General features: G+C 41.3%; 1 protein-coding gene across 1 annotated transcript; it reads left to right on the plus strand.

The window, feature by feature from the left end:
- Nucleotides 1-320: 320 nt before the first annotated feature.
- LOC124131592 (glutathione S-transferase 1-like) lies at nucleotides 321-6,827 on the plus strand. The gene is made up of 4 exons (XM_046494964.2): nucleotides 321-1,230; nucleotides 4,259-4,317; nucleotides 5,343-5,487; nucleotides 5,907-6,827. Exons 1-4 carry the CDS (start codon nucleotides 1,087-1,089, stop codon nucleotides 6,210-6,212), a joined length of 654 nt encoding a protein of 217 aa, XP_046350920.2. The 5' UTR covers nucleotides 321-1,086; the 3' UTR covers nucleotides 6,213-6,827.
- Nucleotides 6,828-18,797: the final 11,970 nt, after the last annotated feature.

The following is an 18,797-nucleotide window of genomic DNA, read 5'->3' on the forward strand; positions in this document are numbered from 1 at the left end:
TTGTACCCGGGTCTTCGGCGTGACGAGCGAACGCTTTAACCACTAGGCTACCCGACCGCCCCTTGATCACAGAGATTACTCAACCTTCGATGGGCGTTCAATAACTTTGTAACTTGGGCATTTGTGTTGACACAAACAATGTCAACTTGTGGCAGGTGTGACACTAGTCATAACATCAGGTTGACACGTGTCATAACAAGTTCTAGACACAACAATCAGTTAGATGTGATGGCTTCATTCACCTAAGGGTGGTCACAATCATGGATTCTCTCAAATATGAACAACGCTCTGTAATAAAGTTCCTTACATGCTCCGGTTCACAAGTCGAGAATTGCACAGGCCGCCTTTGGTGAATGTGGATTCGAACAGCTAAATCACCCACCCTACAGCCCAGACTTAGCCCCAGTGACTATTTCCTGTTCCGGCAAATGAAATTGCCCTTCGTGGAAGACGCTTCGAGGATGACGGGGACATTAAAACTGCCACAGAGGCGTGGTAAGAGGGCCAATCTGCAGATTTCTATAAAAGTGGTATTAAAAGCTTGAGGGACAAATGGAAGTGTATTGAGGTGAATAGAGATTATATTGAAAAATAAAAGTGCAAAAGATATTCTGCGACTTGGTCTTATATTGAAGTTGCAAAACGTATTGAACGCCCGTCGTATATTGACTTTTATCAGTTCCATATGATGTGATACTATGCATTAACCTAGTTGATTCAATCTAAATGTTAGACTTGTATTGCAATATAAAATGATAACTATGAGTTATGTCGCTGGAGAGAGAACAGACAGATCGTCTGCACACTGGGCCAGAGGTGTCGTTTGCTAGCACATCAAATTATCATCGGAAGTGTTAAGAAAGTGAGATCACGAAATAACGGGAAAATCAGATATCATGGGAAAACCCCGGCTAACTCCCTGGATGCCGAGGGGATCCAGAGGTTAAAGTGTAAGGTGATTCGCCTCTCGCTCGGACTGTTGATACAGCCGATACCCCGCATGTTGACACTACACTTTCACAATCTCCAGCCTGCTCAGACATAGACAGGTCAGCGTGTTTTGTGTGGAACGTGGCCTCCGCTGACATGGCGGACATTCAGTTGTATCACTTCCCGGGAAGCGCGCCATGTCGTTCTGTCATCATGACGGCCAAGGCTCTTGGTGTACCACTCGACTTGAAACCACTCGACCTCATGAACAAAGATCATCTTAGCCCTGAGTTTGCAAAGGTGAGTACCCCACAGGCGCCAGGGTTAGAACAGGGATTCTGTACCCTGTGCTGGTCAAAGATGAAACTAAATCGGATGGGTCGGTCAATTTATCAGCTATCTATAGAGGTGATGCAATAATGATATATTTTGGGACATGATGACATCTTTCACATGAGGAAACATTACTCTGTTCACAAAACTCGAAATAGGGATAAAGACGATGTTCTCAATGACCCCGTTACTCTTTACATATTCTTGGCTCAAAAGTCAACGCACGGCGCGCTAATAGTCTCTGACTATTGATAACACGATTAATACACGCCCCACTAGGACCATTCGTCACCACTCGCCCCTTTCCGTAACCTGCAAGAGGACTCGTCCCCCAATCGATGAATGTTATGTGCGAAAATACGACAAACCAATCAGAATGCGCGTATGATTTCAATTTCTTCGTCAAAGAATCCCTCAGAAACAATTTTTGATTTAACATATATCTTGCATCTAAAAATATACCCAAGACACAGTTAAATGTGGTCAATCATACTGTATAATTCCGCATGTCCCGATGTGCTTTAAATTGCATCTGAAATATTTATTATATATGGGGAAATATATGGGAACCATTACTCAACGAGTTGACAATTGTTTTAGTATGCCCGTTTGCGCTAAGACGGAACCCGGTCGCAAAAATGGCCATGAGAGGGGCACGAGTCGCTATTCGGCTTGTCCCGGAATAACACGAGTTGGTCACGAATGCACTAGGACTTCAAACTGACGCCCAAAGTTCCACTATAATTCGAAGTCATCCTACCATCAAAATAAGTATTTGCTCGAAGCGGGAAAAAACATGCGACTCTGTATGTTGCATGAACACAGTCGTATTACAGGATTTATTTTAGGCTGATGGTGTCGCATACATAGAGCGGGTTGAATTCCGACAGCGAAGTCGACCTGGGTCATAAGCCTGACAGCTTACCTGTTTGTGGTACATAGCAAAGGTAGCCATGAACAAGATAACCCAGTTTCATTTGAAGGACCGTCGTAAGAGGAGACTAACGGGATAGGGTGGTCAGGCTCGCTGACTTGGTTGATGCATGTCATCGTATCCCAATAGCGTGGTTCTGTACTCATGATGTCAATCACTGGATTGTCTGGTCCAGACTCGATTATTTACAGACCGCCTTCATATAGCTGGAATATTTCTGAGTGCGGCGTTAAACAACAAACAAACAAAATAAATGCATGCGAGTAGAAGCATCTAACTCAGCATCAGTAACATTCAAAATAACAGTCCTTGTTATTAACGCTAGTGACAACAATTCATTGTCACACCGCACAGTAACTTTAACATTAGACAGTAAACTACGGTTATAACGAACTCAAAGGGACTAGTAATTTTAGTTCGTTATAACCGTAGTTCGTTATAAGCATATATACAACATAACTACAGCAAATAGTCGGGACCAAAAAATAAGTTCGTTATATCCATCAGTTCGTTATAAGCGTGTTCGTTATAACCGTAGTTTACTGTACATGTGTAAATTTTAGCAACAAGAAAAATGTGTTTGAGTCTCGGGCCTTTTTTTGGTATATACTCCCCGTCGTTCTGACCTAGGTGACCTAGATGTGGTGTTGTGAGCAAAGCACTACAAAACTGGGACTGGGGTCGGCGTGTCATTAGCCAAACTTCAGTACCTAGTATACAATGGCAACTAGACACCAGTCAACAAACAGCGGACTTCGGGCGAGTAGGTGATTTTTCAACCGCAGTCAATACGACTACTTGTAAACACTCTACTCCTCGCCAGGCATACCAGAGGCTGACAGCATGATCACGCTTTCAGCCTATGTTAATAAAAACACAATAAGCCAGATCATTCATTGTCACCATCTAGTCATCAGTTTAGTTAGCTCTTAGGACATGTATGGCTAGATGGGGACCTGTTCTTACTGGATTCCTTACTGGGTCGGTATTCATTCAACTCTCAATGGTATACTGTGAGTGTAACGCTTCTGTTGTCATTTCAGCTTCATGAGGGAGTAATTTAAGTCGTTGAGAGTTGACACTGAATTTTATTCTAGGTTGTACCAATACAAACTATTTATGTTATCTGACTGTAGTTTGGTATCGTTTGTCAAGCCACTAAGCATTCAAAGATAATGAGAAGTGCTGACAATACTTTAAAATAATACCAGTTTAGTGGTAGGGCGTTTGATCTAAGGCTTTCCTGCTAGTGTTCGGTTAATACAGGATTTAAATTTCAGTGTCCATCTTATTATGATCTTTGGTTTGTGACCCTCACCCCCTTCACCACCCCACTCTCCCACCAACCCCACACTCACACATCCACACACACCTCCCATGGGGATTCAGGGTCCGAATCGAATTGGTCCCAAACAACCTATACAGGTCATAAGAGGCGAGGGGGCACGGGTGGACCAGTCGTCTAAGGCGCCGCGATTCGCTGTGCAGAGTTGCGTCCCTTGGGCACGCCAGAAACCTATGATTGTGGGTTCGAATCCCGGTTCGCCCCGATTATGTTTCTAGGTTTGTCAGCACCATACCCGTGCTCGTGGGTTTCACCGAAGTGGTAAACGTCTGAGACCTGCATCACTTGGGGCTTTCCTCCCACATTAAGCTGACACGCCGTGATATAACGGGAATACTGTTAAAAGCGGCTTTAAACCCAACTCACTCACTCATAAGAGGCGACGAAATGCATCGGGTCATCATGCTCGGTGACACGGTGGGTCGCGAGTTTATTGTACTTTCGGTGTTACAGATTCGTGAGATTTCTCTGGTTTAAACCATGTAATGATTGATACTTAAAGGCTCTATAAGTTTGGCCTGTTTTGCACTATGTAGTAAGTTATAGCTGTGTCAGTTGTCCTTGTTTAGGATGACCAGTGAAATGCTGCCTCAGAATCACCTGCAAGGACAATAGCATGACGTCACCGTAATGTTTTTATGTTTAAAAGGGCATTAGGCCCAATTCATGCACTCACCCAATCATGTTGTTTATGAACTTATATTGTAACATTTCAGATAAACCCGGATCAAACCGTCCCAACAATCATAGATGGAGACTTCACGCTATGGGAGAGGTAAGGTCACACAACAGAAGTACATTGCCAGTCAAGGCAAAGTAGATTTTCAGTCCCCCTATCTCCTGTAACAACTATCCACTAATTGAAATGGAATTCAGGACCAACCGTAACAAATTGATTTGGACACTCTATCCCTATGCAGATTTATCGGCAACTGAAACACATATTTACATCTTGCCACTGGAACGTATTCGTCAGTTGATCTGTCTCAAAGTGTTTTTGTTTTTGTTGTTGTTTTACGCCGCACTCAGCAATATTCCAGCTATATGTCGCCGGTCTGTCAATAGTCAAGTCTGGATCAGATAATCCAGTGATTGATAGCATGAGCATCGAACCACGCAATTCGGATACGATGACATGCATCAACCAAGTCAGCGAGCCTGACCACCCGATCTCGTTAATCGCCTCTTACGACAAGCATAGTCGCCTTTTACGACACGCATGGGTTGCTGAAGACCTATTCTATCTCGGATCGTCATTGGTCCTAGTGTCAACGAAAGAGACATCACATGTGGTTATATGATCAGCAGGTTGGTAGCAGAATGATGAGTCTTGGAAACCAAAGGTTGTGGAATTTACATCCATGCAGTCCATATTATGCAACATATTCCCATAACTGAACAATCTGGATGAAATGGCGTGGTATAGAAACTGTTAGTGGTTCCTGAAATTGAAATATTTGGAAAAACTGTTTTTTTTTGTCTGCGAATGTTGCAGCACATTCAGGAACATGATAAGTGTAACATCGTCTTATGACTGTCGTAGACCTGTTACACAAAGCATCCTTAGCGCTAAACATATGGTAAGTCAATGGTCAGTGGTATTCAAGACACTCGTAACTCTATGATTGGTTTGTCAAGATGACCCTGTGTTCCGGGGAAACCCATTGAAGTACCCTGTGCAATGAATTATCTACATATGAACTGCGGATGTCTTTAATTCACCACTGGACTTCAGTACTTCTTTCATTGAATACTGTATGATGTTGTTACTCTCACCACGTGACTATGTTATATCCACAGCCGCGCCATCATGCGCTACCTGGTGGCGAAGTATGGGGGTGAGGACAACAGCCTGTACCCCCGGGACCTCCAGAAGAGGGCAGCGGTGGACCGACTCCTGGACTATGATCTGGGGGTCTTCTACAGAGCCATGATTGAGTGTGTGGTACGTACACATGAAATGTTGCATTTGTGTTGTTAAACCACATGTTGTTGCTTACTCTACCAACAAATAGACTGTCATTGCCTGGTCGATCCTGTCAGGATTCCGGATACGTATAGGTCCAGAGTACCTCATGCATATGATATGAGAATTGAGTTTTGTAACTTTTGGTTATAGCAGCCCAAGATACAAGCAGTCGTGTGTCAAGTAGTATACAGGATATAGTTAATAGGACGAAAGTGCACAATGCGCGATGAAATTACGATCTAGCATTGCCTAATAACTCGTAGCTTTGCATCTATAAATGACCAAGTATTTAGAAGTGGACAAACACTTTGGACAAACACATACGATGAGTAAAAGTATTAGGAATCCTCATTCGCTCATGACAATACGTCTCAAATGAGTACTTCCTATTTCAGTGGCTGCCGTTCAGAGACAAAATTAAGGTGACAAAAGAACAAGACGAGAAGGTTATCAAGGCTTTCGAGCGGATTGATACACACGTCAAGGATATGAAGTTCCTCACCGGAAATACCCTCACCATTGCTGACTTTGCGGTGGTAGTTGGGTTTGCAGCAGAAGAGCTCTATCCAGGGGATATGTCAAAGTACCCAAATGCTATGGCATGGTACAAGAGAGTACAGGAATTACCCTATTACAAAGAAGCGAATCAATCATATTTTGAATTACTCGAAAAATATCAGATTGGAAAATCTGAAAAGTAAAACATTGAAAAAACATAAATATGTGCAGATCCATGAAAGTGTACGGATGCAAAAAGAAGAGACGTCACATCAATATGGCAGTAGAGGAGTTTATTGTAGTGTCAGTATTAAATCATGAATCTGCATAAACCAAAGATGAACTCAATTTTTACTTAAGTTTTAAAATATTTCTTATCACAAATTACTCACAATCATATTGAAATACAGTACCCGTAATGAAGTATCTCATGTATTGTAACTGATGCATGGCAATAGATGATTGAATTGATACCAAATGTCTCTCTAATTTATACCCTAGCTTACCGTGCCATACACGATCAAAGGCTTTTGGTAGATCACAGAATACAATGAAATAGAAATGAATTGATTGCTTATTAGTTTTTCAAATGATTCCCTCCGAAGTCGACACACTGCCAACGATTCTGAAGTGCCAGGATCTCTCTGATGTTGAAGGTTGCCTCCTAATGGTATAAAAAGTCCTCCACAGCAGAAATACCATCATCATCATTTTAGAGACCCGTGAAGATGCGGTGTCTTCAGCAGCCCATGCGTGTCGTAAGAGGCGACTAACAGGATCAGGTGGTCAGGCTTGCTGTCTCGGTTGATGCTTGTCATCGTATCCCAGTTGCGTGGATCGATACTCATGATGTCAATCACTGGAATACTTTCCCAGACTCGACTATTTTCAGACCGCCGTCATATAGCTTGAATATTGCTGAGTGCGGCATTAAACAACAAACCAAACCAAATGTAAGGTAGACATTTCAATTGACCAAAGTGATATCCAATGCAATTTTCCTATTTGAAACTTGTAACATATGTTCCCGAGTTTACAGTTTACAGCTGAATGATTGACTTGCCCTTGCAGGTGTTTGTCATGGTTATCACCGTTGCGGGATACGCTCACCTCTTAGGGGACATTTGGTATCATAACTTTTATATGTTGATTCATAAGCACATTCGGAATCTTACAATGGAGTCTGCTTTCAGCAGAGATTCCATATGATAATGAAAACGTTTTGTCATTAATAAAATCAGAATTACTATCAGACACTACAAGGTTGATTGATCAGTTCTGAACATCATATAGTAAAACTTAACCTAAATATATATTTAATCACATATTTTTCAACAGAATCCCCATCGACATTGAAAAGCTTTTGAAAGTCCTTATCTTGGCTGTCCAAAAAGCACCCCAAAAAGCTATGACGTCATCGTTCGAGTCAAAATGGGTTCCGACTTGAGCTTTCTTCATGTTTCGGGGTCAGACAGAAGACCGGATCATTCAATTGCAGTATCCTGCACCAATGGCCCTCGTGGTATACACAAGTTGGAGAGGGGCTCTGCCACACTCTCCCAAAACCATAGGATTGTTTGTTGTTTTACCCGTTTAAAAAAAACCATTTACACATTTTATTCTGTACATTTTCAATAATTTCACAATATGAAGTACCCCATACTTCTGCATCATAACAAACTATAGGCGCCACCACAGCATCAAACATATTAAATAAATCTTGACAGGGTATATCACCAGCTTTCTTTTGTTATCTGTATAATGTCATAATGGCCTTTTTGCTCTGCGCAGCAAGAGTAGTTAGGGCCTTAGTTCAAACAAGTTTAGGCGTGAACGCAATACCAAAATATCTATAAAAGACACAGTTTCAATATATACACTATTCAATTCCCATTAGGGGCGGTCGGGTAGCCTAGTGGTTAAAGCGTTCGCTCGTCACGCCGAAGACCCGGGTTCGAATCCCGACATGGGTACAATGTGTGAAGCCCATTTCTGGTGTCCCCCGCCGTGATATTGCTGGAATATTGCTAAAAGCGGCGTAAAACCATACTCACTCACTCACTCACTCAATTCCCATTGTTCATAATGTCTAAGTGGTCCGCCATTTCTGAATACCATAACTTTAGTTTTCTTCAAATTTACAAATTTCTCAGCAGAAATCTTATTTTGTAGATTTAAAGGTGCATGAGCAATAGATGACACGTCATCAGTAAACATAAGTGCATATATTGCTGGACAGTTAAGTAACAAAGGCGGTTTGTTCTCCATAAATGTCTATAAAAAGTTTATTTATGAATATTAAAAACATCTGTGGGCTAAGTATGCATCCTTGAAAGGTACCTTTATTACACTTAGAATATGTAGATAATCCAGTAGGTGTTTTAACACTGGCACACCGTTTATCATACATTGATGTAATAATAGGCTAAATAAGTCCACACACAATGATGATGATTTGAAGATTTTACGTGCGCTTTCAGACACCAATATCAGCCAAACTCTGTCACAGTGTATTGTGATCAAACTTATCGAAAGCTTTTTGGAAATCTACAAACGAACAGTTGAACCTTCCTTTCTTTTTACTAGCATACTTTTGGATAAAAGCCTGTAATTAAAATATATGATCAGTCGTGGAAAACTTGGGTCTAAATCCAGCTTGAGATTCATCAATGATATTGTTATCATCACACTATCTCTGTAAACACTTTGCACGGTATTGTGGTATCAATGGGTGATAACCTCTATCATTGTTGGCATCATTCATATCACTAGACTTGAACAGAGAACATAAATCTTGAAAGTTACCACTCTAAAAAAAATGTATTAAATATAAAGACTAAAATTTGTTTAATATTGTTTTTTCTATGGACAGCAATACCGTCAGGTCCAGGAGATATATTATTCCCAAGCAGGTTTATGTGGCTTGATATTTCTTGTGCTGAAATATGGTTGTTAATTGTCAGATCATTATTGTCAGTGATATGGTACATACTGCCATCAGTTGCAAGATCCTGCCTGAAAAGACGAGACGAAAAGTGGTTAGTCCATTGTTCAGCATTGATTGATTGAGAGACTGCATTAAATGGTTTACGATCCTTGAGCAGTTTCCAAAACAACTTTGGGTTGTTGTTTATGCAGCAATCAGTTTTTCTCTCTAAGCTTAAAAACGAGCATTTTAAACCTTGATCAAAGTGACGAATATGTGATGTCTTTATTATATATATATACTGCAGGTATCAAGGCTCACGATTCTGCTCAAATGCCGTGTTATTTGCTTAAAAACGGGCATTTTAAACCTTGATCAAAGTGACGAATATGTGATGTCTTTATTATATATATATACCGCAGGTATCAAGGCTCAAGATTCTGCTCAAATGCCGTTTTATTTGCTTAAAAACGAGCATTTTAAACCTTGATCAAAGTGACGAATATGTGATGTCTTTATTATATATATATATATATATATATATATACATATACATACACACACACACACACACACACACACACACACACATATATATATATATATATATATATACCGCAGGTATCAAGGCTCAAGATTCTGCTCAAATGCCGTTTTATTTGCACTGGATCCGTTTGCATTTCAGTTATTTTCTCAACTCCCTGTGGATTATACAGCCCAAGATGTCTAAGGTCCCAAGAAGGTTCATACATCCACCTCACATGTGGGGTACCCAATCCCTGCTGGGTACAGAGCCACATTAAAACTTAATCACTTGCAAAGGGTGACACCACACGTTCTGACACTTGTGTTTCGGGTGTATGTACGTATTCGTGTTTCCACCATCTGGTCATCTACCATCGGACGCGTGGGTTCCTTTGAGTGCACATGGTGTATGTACTATGTGCGCTAGGGGTAGTTACATCACTGTAAAGACCTGTAACCATGGTTGGTCCCAAGGCTAATAACAACCGGGTCACAAGCGGGATACGATCGCAGCACCAGGCTCTTGCTAGGCTGGCGCTTTTGACGGCTTTCTTTAACACCTTCATTCCACACATATTTCTCCAAACGCCTTCCACTTTCCTTTTCTATTTTACAGTTAGAGCTACTCCTTGTATTACCTGGGGCCGAAGGTTGATTACATTTACAAATGATTGGAGTGATCCTGTGTACCGATCCCAAAGTTGGTGAAACATGGAAAGTTTTGTTTGTTTGTTGTTAAACGCTACCCTCAGCAATATTCCATTTATATGACGGCGGTCTGTAAATAATCGAGTCTGGGCCAGACAATCCAGTGATGGACATCATGAGCATCGATCCACGCAATTGGGATACGATGACATGCATCACACAAATCAGTGAGCCTGACCACCCGATCCCGTTAGTCGCCTCTTACGACAAGCATAGTCGCCTTTTACGGCAAGTATGGGTTGCTGAAGACCCGTCCTACCCCGGAACTTCACGGGTCGAAATATGGAAAGAAAGAGGAGGAGGCAATCATGTAGTCTACAACACTTTATCCATAATGTGTGTAACATAGGAACTCAACACTTGCCATTCAATGACAGACAGACAGACAGATTTATTTCAGTGTACAGTGTTACACACATTACCAATGGTGTGTGGTATAGAAATTTAAAATGCACAAGAATCATATATTCTGTAAAATCACTTTACATTAATCATGCAAACTGGGAATATGATAACTTCTCAAAATATGAACACCAGCTGTTAGGGAAGATAGTGTTGTCATTTTCATTTTTTTTACTGAGTAATGACTTTATATGTTGCCAAAATAAGTTGCAATTATTTTTTCCAGCACAGCACCATTTATGTTTTCACATTCTAATCTATGAAATATTTTCTACTTAGTTACAAATGTTCTTCGGAAATTCGGCTTGTGATTAAGGCTTTGGACATGCTAATTTTGGTGCTTTTAGAAGATGTGCACCTGTAAATTTCAAAAGCTTACATAACTTTACTGCTGCGGAATTAACATCCTTATAGACACAACTTTCGATTATCTCTGTTGCTTGAGGTGTGGAAAAGTTGACAATAAAAGTTAAATAAATCTTGGAATATTAAATGTTTTCCTTGTATTACAGACCGCTTCTCTCGTGGTAGTGCGTCCGGCCGCGCCATACCAAAAGACGTTAAAAGATGGTACTTGTTATTACCCTGTCTGACGCTCGGCATGAGGGGATAAAAGAAGGTCTGGTCGGCTCGGAGTCAGTATACTGTGTCTGAGTGGGGTATTCATGTTAAACTGCGGCATGGTATCTCAGTGAGCTAGCACTATAAATCGGCATCAATCCGGACTAGTACAAGCAGCCACACACACACACACACACACACACACACACATGTGCATGCACGTCGCTATATAAGTGCAATAATCTTGGACGCGACGTTAAACCCCATTTCATCTCACCTTGTATCAAAACAATGTTCTATCTTATTTCCATTGGATGTAAAAGTATTGTGTGTCTTCAGACAAACATGGATTCCAACTCCAGCACAACCACACAACACCCCAGACGGTAACGAAGTGATTTATTCGGCGATACGAACTACGTTACATATCGATGTTGGTTCATACACCACTCTGATAGTATACTGAAGCGTACGTAAAATATTTATATCAAGCCCAATGCGTCACCAAAAATAGTGAAGAAGCTGACATGAAATTGGTAAATGATCAGATTCCGTTCTACCGTGTACACTTAAAATCGGTAATATCTTGAAAAACGTTTGAGGAAGCAACAAAATAGTCAAATAAACTGGTACCATTAAGACCAACATATGTGAACCCACCATTTGGATCACTCGGTTTCCTTACCCGTGAAGATCCGGGATGGAATAGGTCTTCAGCAACTCCAATTTGCCATAAAAGGCGACTCTGCTGGTCGTAAGAGGCGACTAACAGGATCGTGTGGTCAGGCTCGCTGACTTAGTTGATGCATGTCACCGTGTCCCAACTGCTTGGATCGGTGCCCAAATGTCAATCACTGGATTGTCTGGTCCAGACTCGGTTATTTACAGACTTCATATAGTTGGAAAATTGCTGAGTGTGGCGTTAAACAACAAACAAACAAACATCACGGACAGATAACAATATCAAAAGTGAAGTAGTATATTATTTGAGAAACGACAAAGATGACACGGCGGGCAATTTTCACCGCTAAAATCAACTGATACCTTTTTATGTTTAACAATATTCCATTCACAAAAATATATGTCTTCTTTTGCACTAAAGTAGATTATAGTCTGATTCCACGAATAGTTAAGACTTAAATGGTTTGCGTGAGTGAACAGAGTGAGTTAGCTGGGTTTAACGTCACTATTAACAGTATTCTGGTTATATCACAGTTTGTCGGCTTGTGGGGGGGTAGCCCGAAGTAATGCAGGCCTCGGACGTTGACCACTTTGATGAAACACACGAGTAAGGGTATGCTGCTGACAAACCAAGAAACATGATCGGGGCGAACCGGGATTCTTCATCTGGTTCTTCTCCTTCTCCAGCCTGAAACACAGACGGACACCAATACATCAGACCCGTGAAGATTCCGGGGTAGAATAGGTCTTCAGCAACCCATGCTTGCCGTAAAAGGTGACTATGCTTGTCGTAAAAGGCGACTAACGGGATCAGGTGGTCAAGCTCGCTGACTTGGTTGATGCATGTCATCGTATCCCAATTGCGTGGATTGATGCCCAAATGTCAATCACTGGATTGTCTGTTCATGACTCGCTTATTTACAGACCGCCGTGATATAGCTGGAATATTGCTGAATGCGGCGTTAACCAACCAATCATTGAACCGACCAGACCTTGTTTTGTTTAGCCCCTTCATGCCGAGCGCCATGTTGGGTAACAACAAAACTATCTATTATCGTCTTTTGACACGAGATCGAACCACCGACCTTCCTCTCTCCGGGCAACATAGCGAGATTTGTTTGTTTGTTGTTTCACACCGCACTCAGCAATAGTCCAGCTGTATGACGGCGGTCTGTAAATAATCGAGTCTAGACCAGACAATCTAGTGATTGGTATCATGGGCATACGATGACATCCATCGACCGAGTCAGCGAGCCTGACCACCCGATCCCGTTAGTCGCTTCTTACGACAAGCATAGTCGCCTTTTACGGCAAGCATGGGTTGCTGAAGACCAATTTTACCCGAATCTTCACGGGTTCACGAGAGCCTATTGTTGTGAGAATCAGTCTATGTCGAACGATGACATGACCACTCGCGGATACATTTATTTGTGTTAAAAGAGAGGAGTATTTTGCGATTTGGGAAAATCGCGTTTAGAAATCAGTATTGTTTTAAAAACATTCCACTAGAAGAGTAAGTCATAGTGTTGATAGGTTGGTTGGTTTGGTTTGTTGTTTAACGCCACACTCAGCAATATTCCAGCTATATGACGGCGGTCTGTAAATAGTCGAGTCTGGACCAGACAATCCAGTGATTGATATTATGAGCATCGATCCACGCAATTGAGATCGATGACATGCATCAACCAAGTCAGCGAGACTGACCACCCGATCCCGTTAGTCGCCTTTTACGACAAGCATAGTCGCCTTTTACGGCAAGCATGGGTTGCTGAAGACCTATTCTACACCGGAATCTTTTCAAATTTATGTTCAGTTTTCCCAGCATCTGCGCATGTCCGCCTCGTCCAGATAACGTATTCATCACATGACACTGGCACAGATCTAGTGGTGATGAAGTACCCATCACTGCCCTATCAAAATATTTCCATACGGGATACACGACCAACAGTTAATATCCGTTAACAAATATTCCAGTAGCGTGTCAATGTGTGATCAAACTGGCCACTTCGCACTAAATTGACCGACCCACGGTGATTGCTGCACGTATGTAACATACCTCCGCAGAGATACACAACAACTGACGTCATGTAATCTCCCTGCACTGGAATCCCGAGACAATTTTCATTTCTATAAACATTTCTGTAAACAGGCACTGTAATTAAACTGATGAGGTATTTGAATTATCTCCCTTGACACGATACCCGCGATAAGCGTGATGAGAGGCGCTTGGTTATCTGTGGGGAAATGAACCGACAGTGTTTCAGTAATTGTTAACATAGAAACACCAGCCTGGTAAACATTGTTAACCAAATGAATAATTCTACTAGAATTAAAATCAGAAAAGGCACAACCTTTCAACAACAATCAGAACTGTTTAATGCGAACAATGAAAGCGTTGAATTTCAATAATGGTAGAAGCAAATTGGTTCACACCTGAATTAGTTTTGCTGTACTTAAACTGTTATAAACACGCGACAGAAACATTAAGTCTGCTACAGTGGCAGCGTATCAGTTAAATTTACTCACATCAAGGATACCATATGTCTCGAAAACCTGTTTTTTCTTCTTGAAATTATGAAAAAATCTATAATCTAATAACTGCAAATGAAAGTGAACGTTGAATGCTGTTGGTGCAAGTCTTGTAATGTATTTTGAAAAGGAGTGACCGAATTGTGTTTCATTTGAACATAACGCCGCTTTGAACAGTAGTTTTGTTAATAACAGCATGCCAACTTAATGTGGGAGGAGGGCCCACAATGACGCAGGTCGCAGATATTTAACGCCAATAAGCAGGGGTATAGTGTTGATAGATCAGTCATGGTGAATCTGGTAGTCTTTATTCTATGTTCTATATGCTATGTTCTATATTCTATGTGTTATGTTCTATATTCTATGTTTTATGTTCTATATTCTATATTCTGTTTTATGTTCTATATTCTATATTTCATGTTTTATGTTCTATATTCTATGTCTATATTCTTTATTCTATGTTCTATATTCTGTGTTTATGTTCTATATTCTATGTTCTATGTGTTATGTTCTATGTTCTGTGTTTTATGTTCTATATTCTATGTCTATATTCTTTATTCTATCTCCTATATTCTGTGTTTTATGTTCTATATTGTATGTTCTATGTTCTATATTCTATATTCTATGTTCTATATGCTAATAGTATATTCAAATGTTTATTGTATAAAAAAATCACAGACCCAAATACATGATATACATTCAATACAGCGCAGGGTCATTTTACATCCACATGTTTCATGTAAATTTCTGCTCTTAAAGGCATATTTGAAATAGAACAGACTTTAAATCTTGATAGTTTGTGGTTGCCAAAGGCGAATAAATTGTTGGACTGAAAATCGAATTTGATTTTTATTTGGTTTTTATTTCTTTCGAATGTCATTAAAGGATGGACATATGAAGATGAAATGATACAGATCTTCGCTATGGTTCAGGTTACAATGTATACATTTTGGAACCAAGGACAAGCGGATCCTGGTGCGGCTAAGGGAGGCAACTTTATTCGAATTGCGACTACCTATGTCCCCAGAGGACCTTCGACCATGGCCCTCGCAGTGCCGTGAAGGGTAATCATCTGTTAAACAATTAAAATTTTCTTAAAAACAATTATTATTCACATCCATGTAATTCATCCTCTGTATCATATCGCATACAGTGAACTCCTGACATATGTTGCGAATAAAGTAGTGTTGAACATGGGCGAAAGTAGAATAAGTACCATGAAACTGCCCGTCTATACACTGTGCATCAGTGGTTAATCCCTAAATGCGAAACCCGTGCTTGCTTAAAGGCGACTATGCTTGTGTAAGAGGCGACTAACGGGATCGGGTGGTCAGGCTCGCTGACTTGATTGATGCATGTCAATTGAGTGGATCGATGCTCATGATATTAATCACTGGATTGTCTGGTCCAGACTCGATCATTTACAGACCGAAGTCATATAGCTGGAATATTGCTGAGTGCGGCGTTAAACAACAAACAAAAAATATTTACATAATCGCTCAGTGTATGGGGCGTGGGTGTAATCTCCGCCGTCATATAGCTGGAATATTGCTAAGTGCGGCGTTAAACAACATGAAACTGATCTAGTTGAACGCGGCTTTGAACAGTATTTAAATTATAGTATCATGCGGCGCCTGGATGTGGGAGGAAAACCTGAACTGTGTACAGATCTTGGACCTTCACCACGCTGGTGACAAATCGAGAAACATTCTCATGGGGAAGAGGGTTTCTATCACATCTAAGGGACTCTCCACAGCGAATTCTAGCCCGTTAGACAACTGGGCTACCCCTGCCTCATATGAATAGTAGAGGAAAATTGATCACCAAACAAACATATCTGAAAAATGGTGTTATGAGATATCTACAAATTGTACCGACATTTTCTTTGTGTAAGCACATGGTGCATTATGTACTACATCTAAATGACTTATGTCTATTTAAATATAGTTTTTCACAACGTTAAGGTTTCATTAGTTGCTGTTGTACATGTGATGGATTGCCGAGGCGAGGCCAGTTCACGAGTGCGTTAATTACTGGCCCGGGGGTCATCCTGCCCCGGGGAGTGTCAATCACCGCCCAGATAGGTCATCTCGAGCGCTTCACGGAGAAGATAAGACAATTAAGCTTATCGATGATAACTATCGTATCTAACCATGTAAGTTGTTGACAGCCTGATTGCAAGGGATATTTTAAATTGGAATTTGACGAAAGCGCTTGTTTGCTGCTGGTGTGCAATCTCGGTTAAAAGGAATTATCAATGGTTGGTAAAATTATTCAAAGAGATTTAACAAAGAATGATTCGCGGACATGACGTATATTTACTTGAAACATCAAACACAGCTTCCACTGAGATGCTAGTTATGGCTTTCTCCGACAGGTGGCACTGCAGGTGAACCACGCACGTGCAATGGTATAGAGTTAAAGGGAAGTCATTCTGTCGGCGCCTCCTTTGAAAGGTGACCTTTGCCCCCTCGCTTCATCTCGCCTGTAATCTCGTGCTTTCACCAACTGTTATTTCATGCCACTTGATCGGAAGTTGCCACTGTTCAATTAGACAGTGTTCATCGTCTCCACCATTTGAAGGTGCTTATCTGTCTATCTTATTTAGTGGAAATATTCCGCCAGGTGTATCAAATATTCTCTTTAATACACTGTCACAGCCTCTGACTGGCAATCTGTAGTGATCTATCATAGCTATTATTGAAGAAAGAACGTCACTTCATACAAAGACATACTGCCCTAAAAAAGGTTTCATTTTTATCTTTTATTTTATATACCTTGTAAACAGAGAACACTTGATTCTCATGTTCAAAAACACCCATGAGGATCCGGGGTAGAATAGGTCCTCAGCAATCTGTGCTTGTCATAAAAGGCGACTATGCTTGTCATAAGAGGCGACTGACGGGATCGGGTGGTTAGGCTCGCTGACATGTCTGATGCATGTCATCGTATCCCAGTTGTGTAGATCGATGCTCTTGATGTCAGTCACTAGGCATTCTGATCCATTATTTAAAGATAGCCGGCGTTATTTAAAGGTCGTTATGACGAGACCCGTAATGGAATGTCCTAGCATCTTTGTTTAGCGGTAGCGAGAACTAATATCTAATTTTAATAAGATTGCTCACTCACCGAGACGTCAGTTTAGATTCCATGTACGCAGTATGGATTGCGTCCAATGTCTTGTGTAACAGTACCACTCCGAAGTTTTTTTCCTACAGACGAGCAACAGCTCCAAAGTATTATCAATACTATTCATCTTTGTATTGTCATCTCCGACTTGTATCATGTACGACTATGTTTCATTGTGATCACCAATATATTTGATATTGTCCCTACTCCATTTACGCCAGGGAACGGTTTTCTAACGGCGTGGATGCCAGAAATAGGTTTCACACATTGTACCAAGGTGTACATGTGGAATCGAACCCCGGTCTTCAGCGTGACGGGGGCACGGGTGGCCCAGTCGTCTAAGGCGCCGCGATTCGCTGTGCAGAGTTGCGTCCCTTGGACACGCCAGAAACCTATGATTGTGGGTTCGAATCCCGGTTCGCCCCGATTATGTTTCTAGGTTTGTCAGCACCATACCTGTGCTTGTGGCTTTCACCGAAGTGGTAAACGTCTGAGACCTGCATCACTTCGGGCTTTCCTCACACATTGAGCTGACACGCCGTGATATAACTGGAATAATGTTAAAAGCGGCGTTAAACCCAACTCACTCACTCTTCAGCGTGACGAGCGAACACTTTAACCTTGGCTACTCCACCGCCCCAGGTTTGTCAGGCGGTTATGTGTGTAGGTGGTCGCTCGATATCTGCTAGAGATAAAGGAAACGGACTAGTTCTATCTCTTTAATGATGGTCGTTTAATACACTACACTTGGCGTAGTGTCGAACTATCGGAGAAAGTAGCAACACTCAGGAAGCTGCGGGATGATGTCCCCGATGACAGAGATAATCCTGCCACTGTGAATCTAGTGAGTCCTTCAAAAGGGCACTGGAACTAGTTTGGGTGGTGTAAAGAACGAGCCATCTTATCGTGTCCGACGCGCGATTCATTTCCCTCTTACATTCCTAACCTGGTTCACGAATGACAAGGCTTCTATAATTGCAGAGAACAATTCTGTCCAGTCGGCCAGCTATGCACAACACAAAAACAATAATATCTAGAATTCCAAGCCTAGTGTTTGTGGCAGGCCATTCTATAGTTTACAGGGGGCCGCCATGATTGTTCTCATAACTGTCAACATAGCTGAACATGATAGTATTTTCCTGACTACTAACATTAGGAATCTCTTTGAAGGGCGCGGGAGTCGGCCAACACCTGAGCTCATATAGTCTATTCGTGGGTAAAGCTGTTGGTAATAAAAAGCTATTTGTTTCCGACTATACCTCTATTTGGAGGCTTTTGACGAGAAGGCCAAGCTAGTCTCTCTTGAGTCAGTATCGTGCTCGTGTAA

This window comes from Haliotis rufescens, unplaced genomic scaffold (genome assembly GCF_023055435.1).
Source record: "Haliotis rufescens isolate VD_foot unplaced genomic scaffold, xgHalRufe1.0.p SCAF_20, whole genome shotgun sequence".
NCBI lineage: Eukaryota > Metazoa > Mollusca > Gastropoda > Lepetellida > Haliotidae > Haliotis > Haliotis rufescens.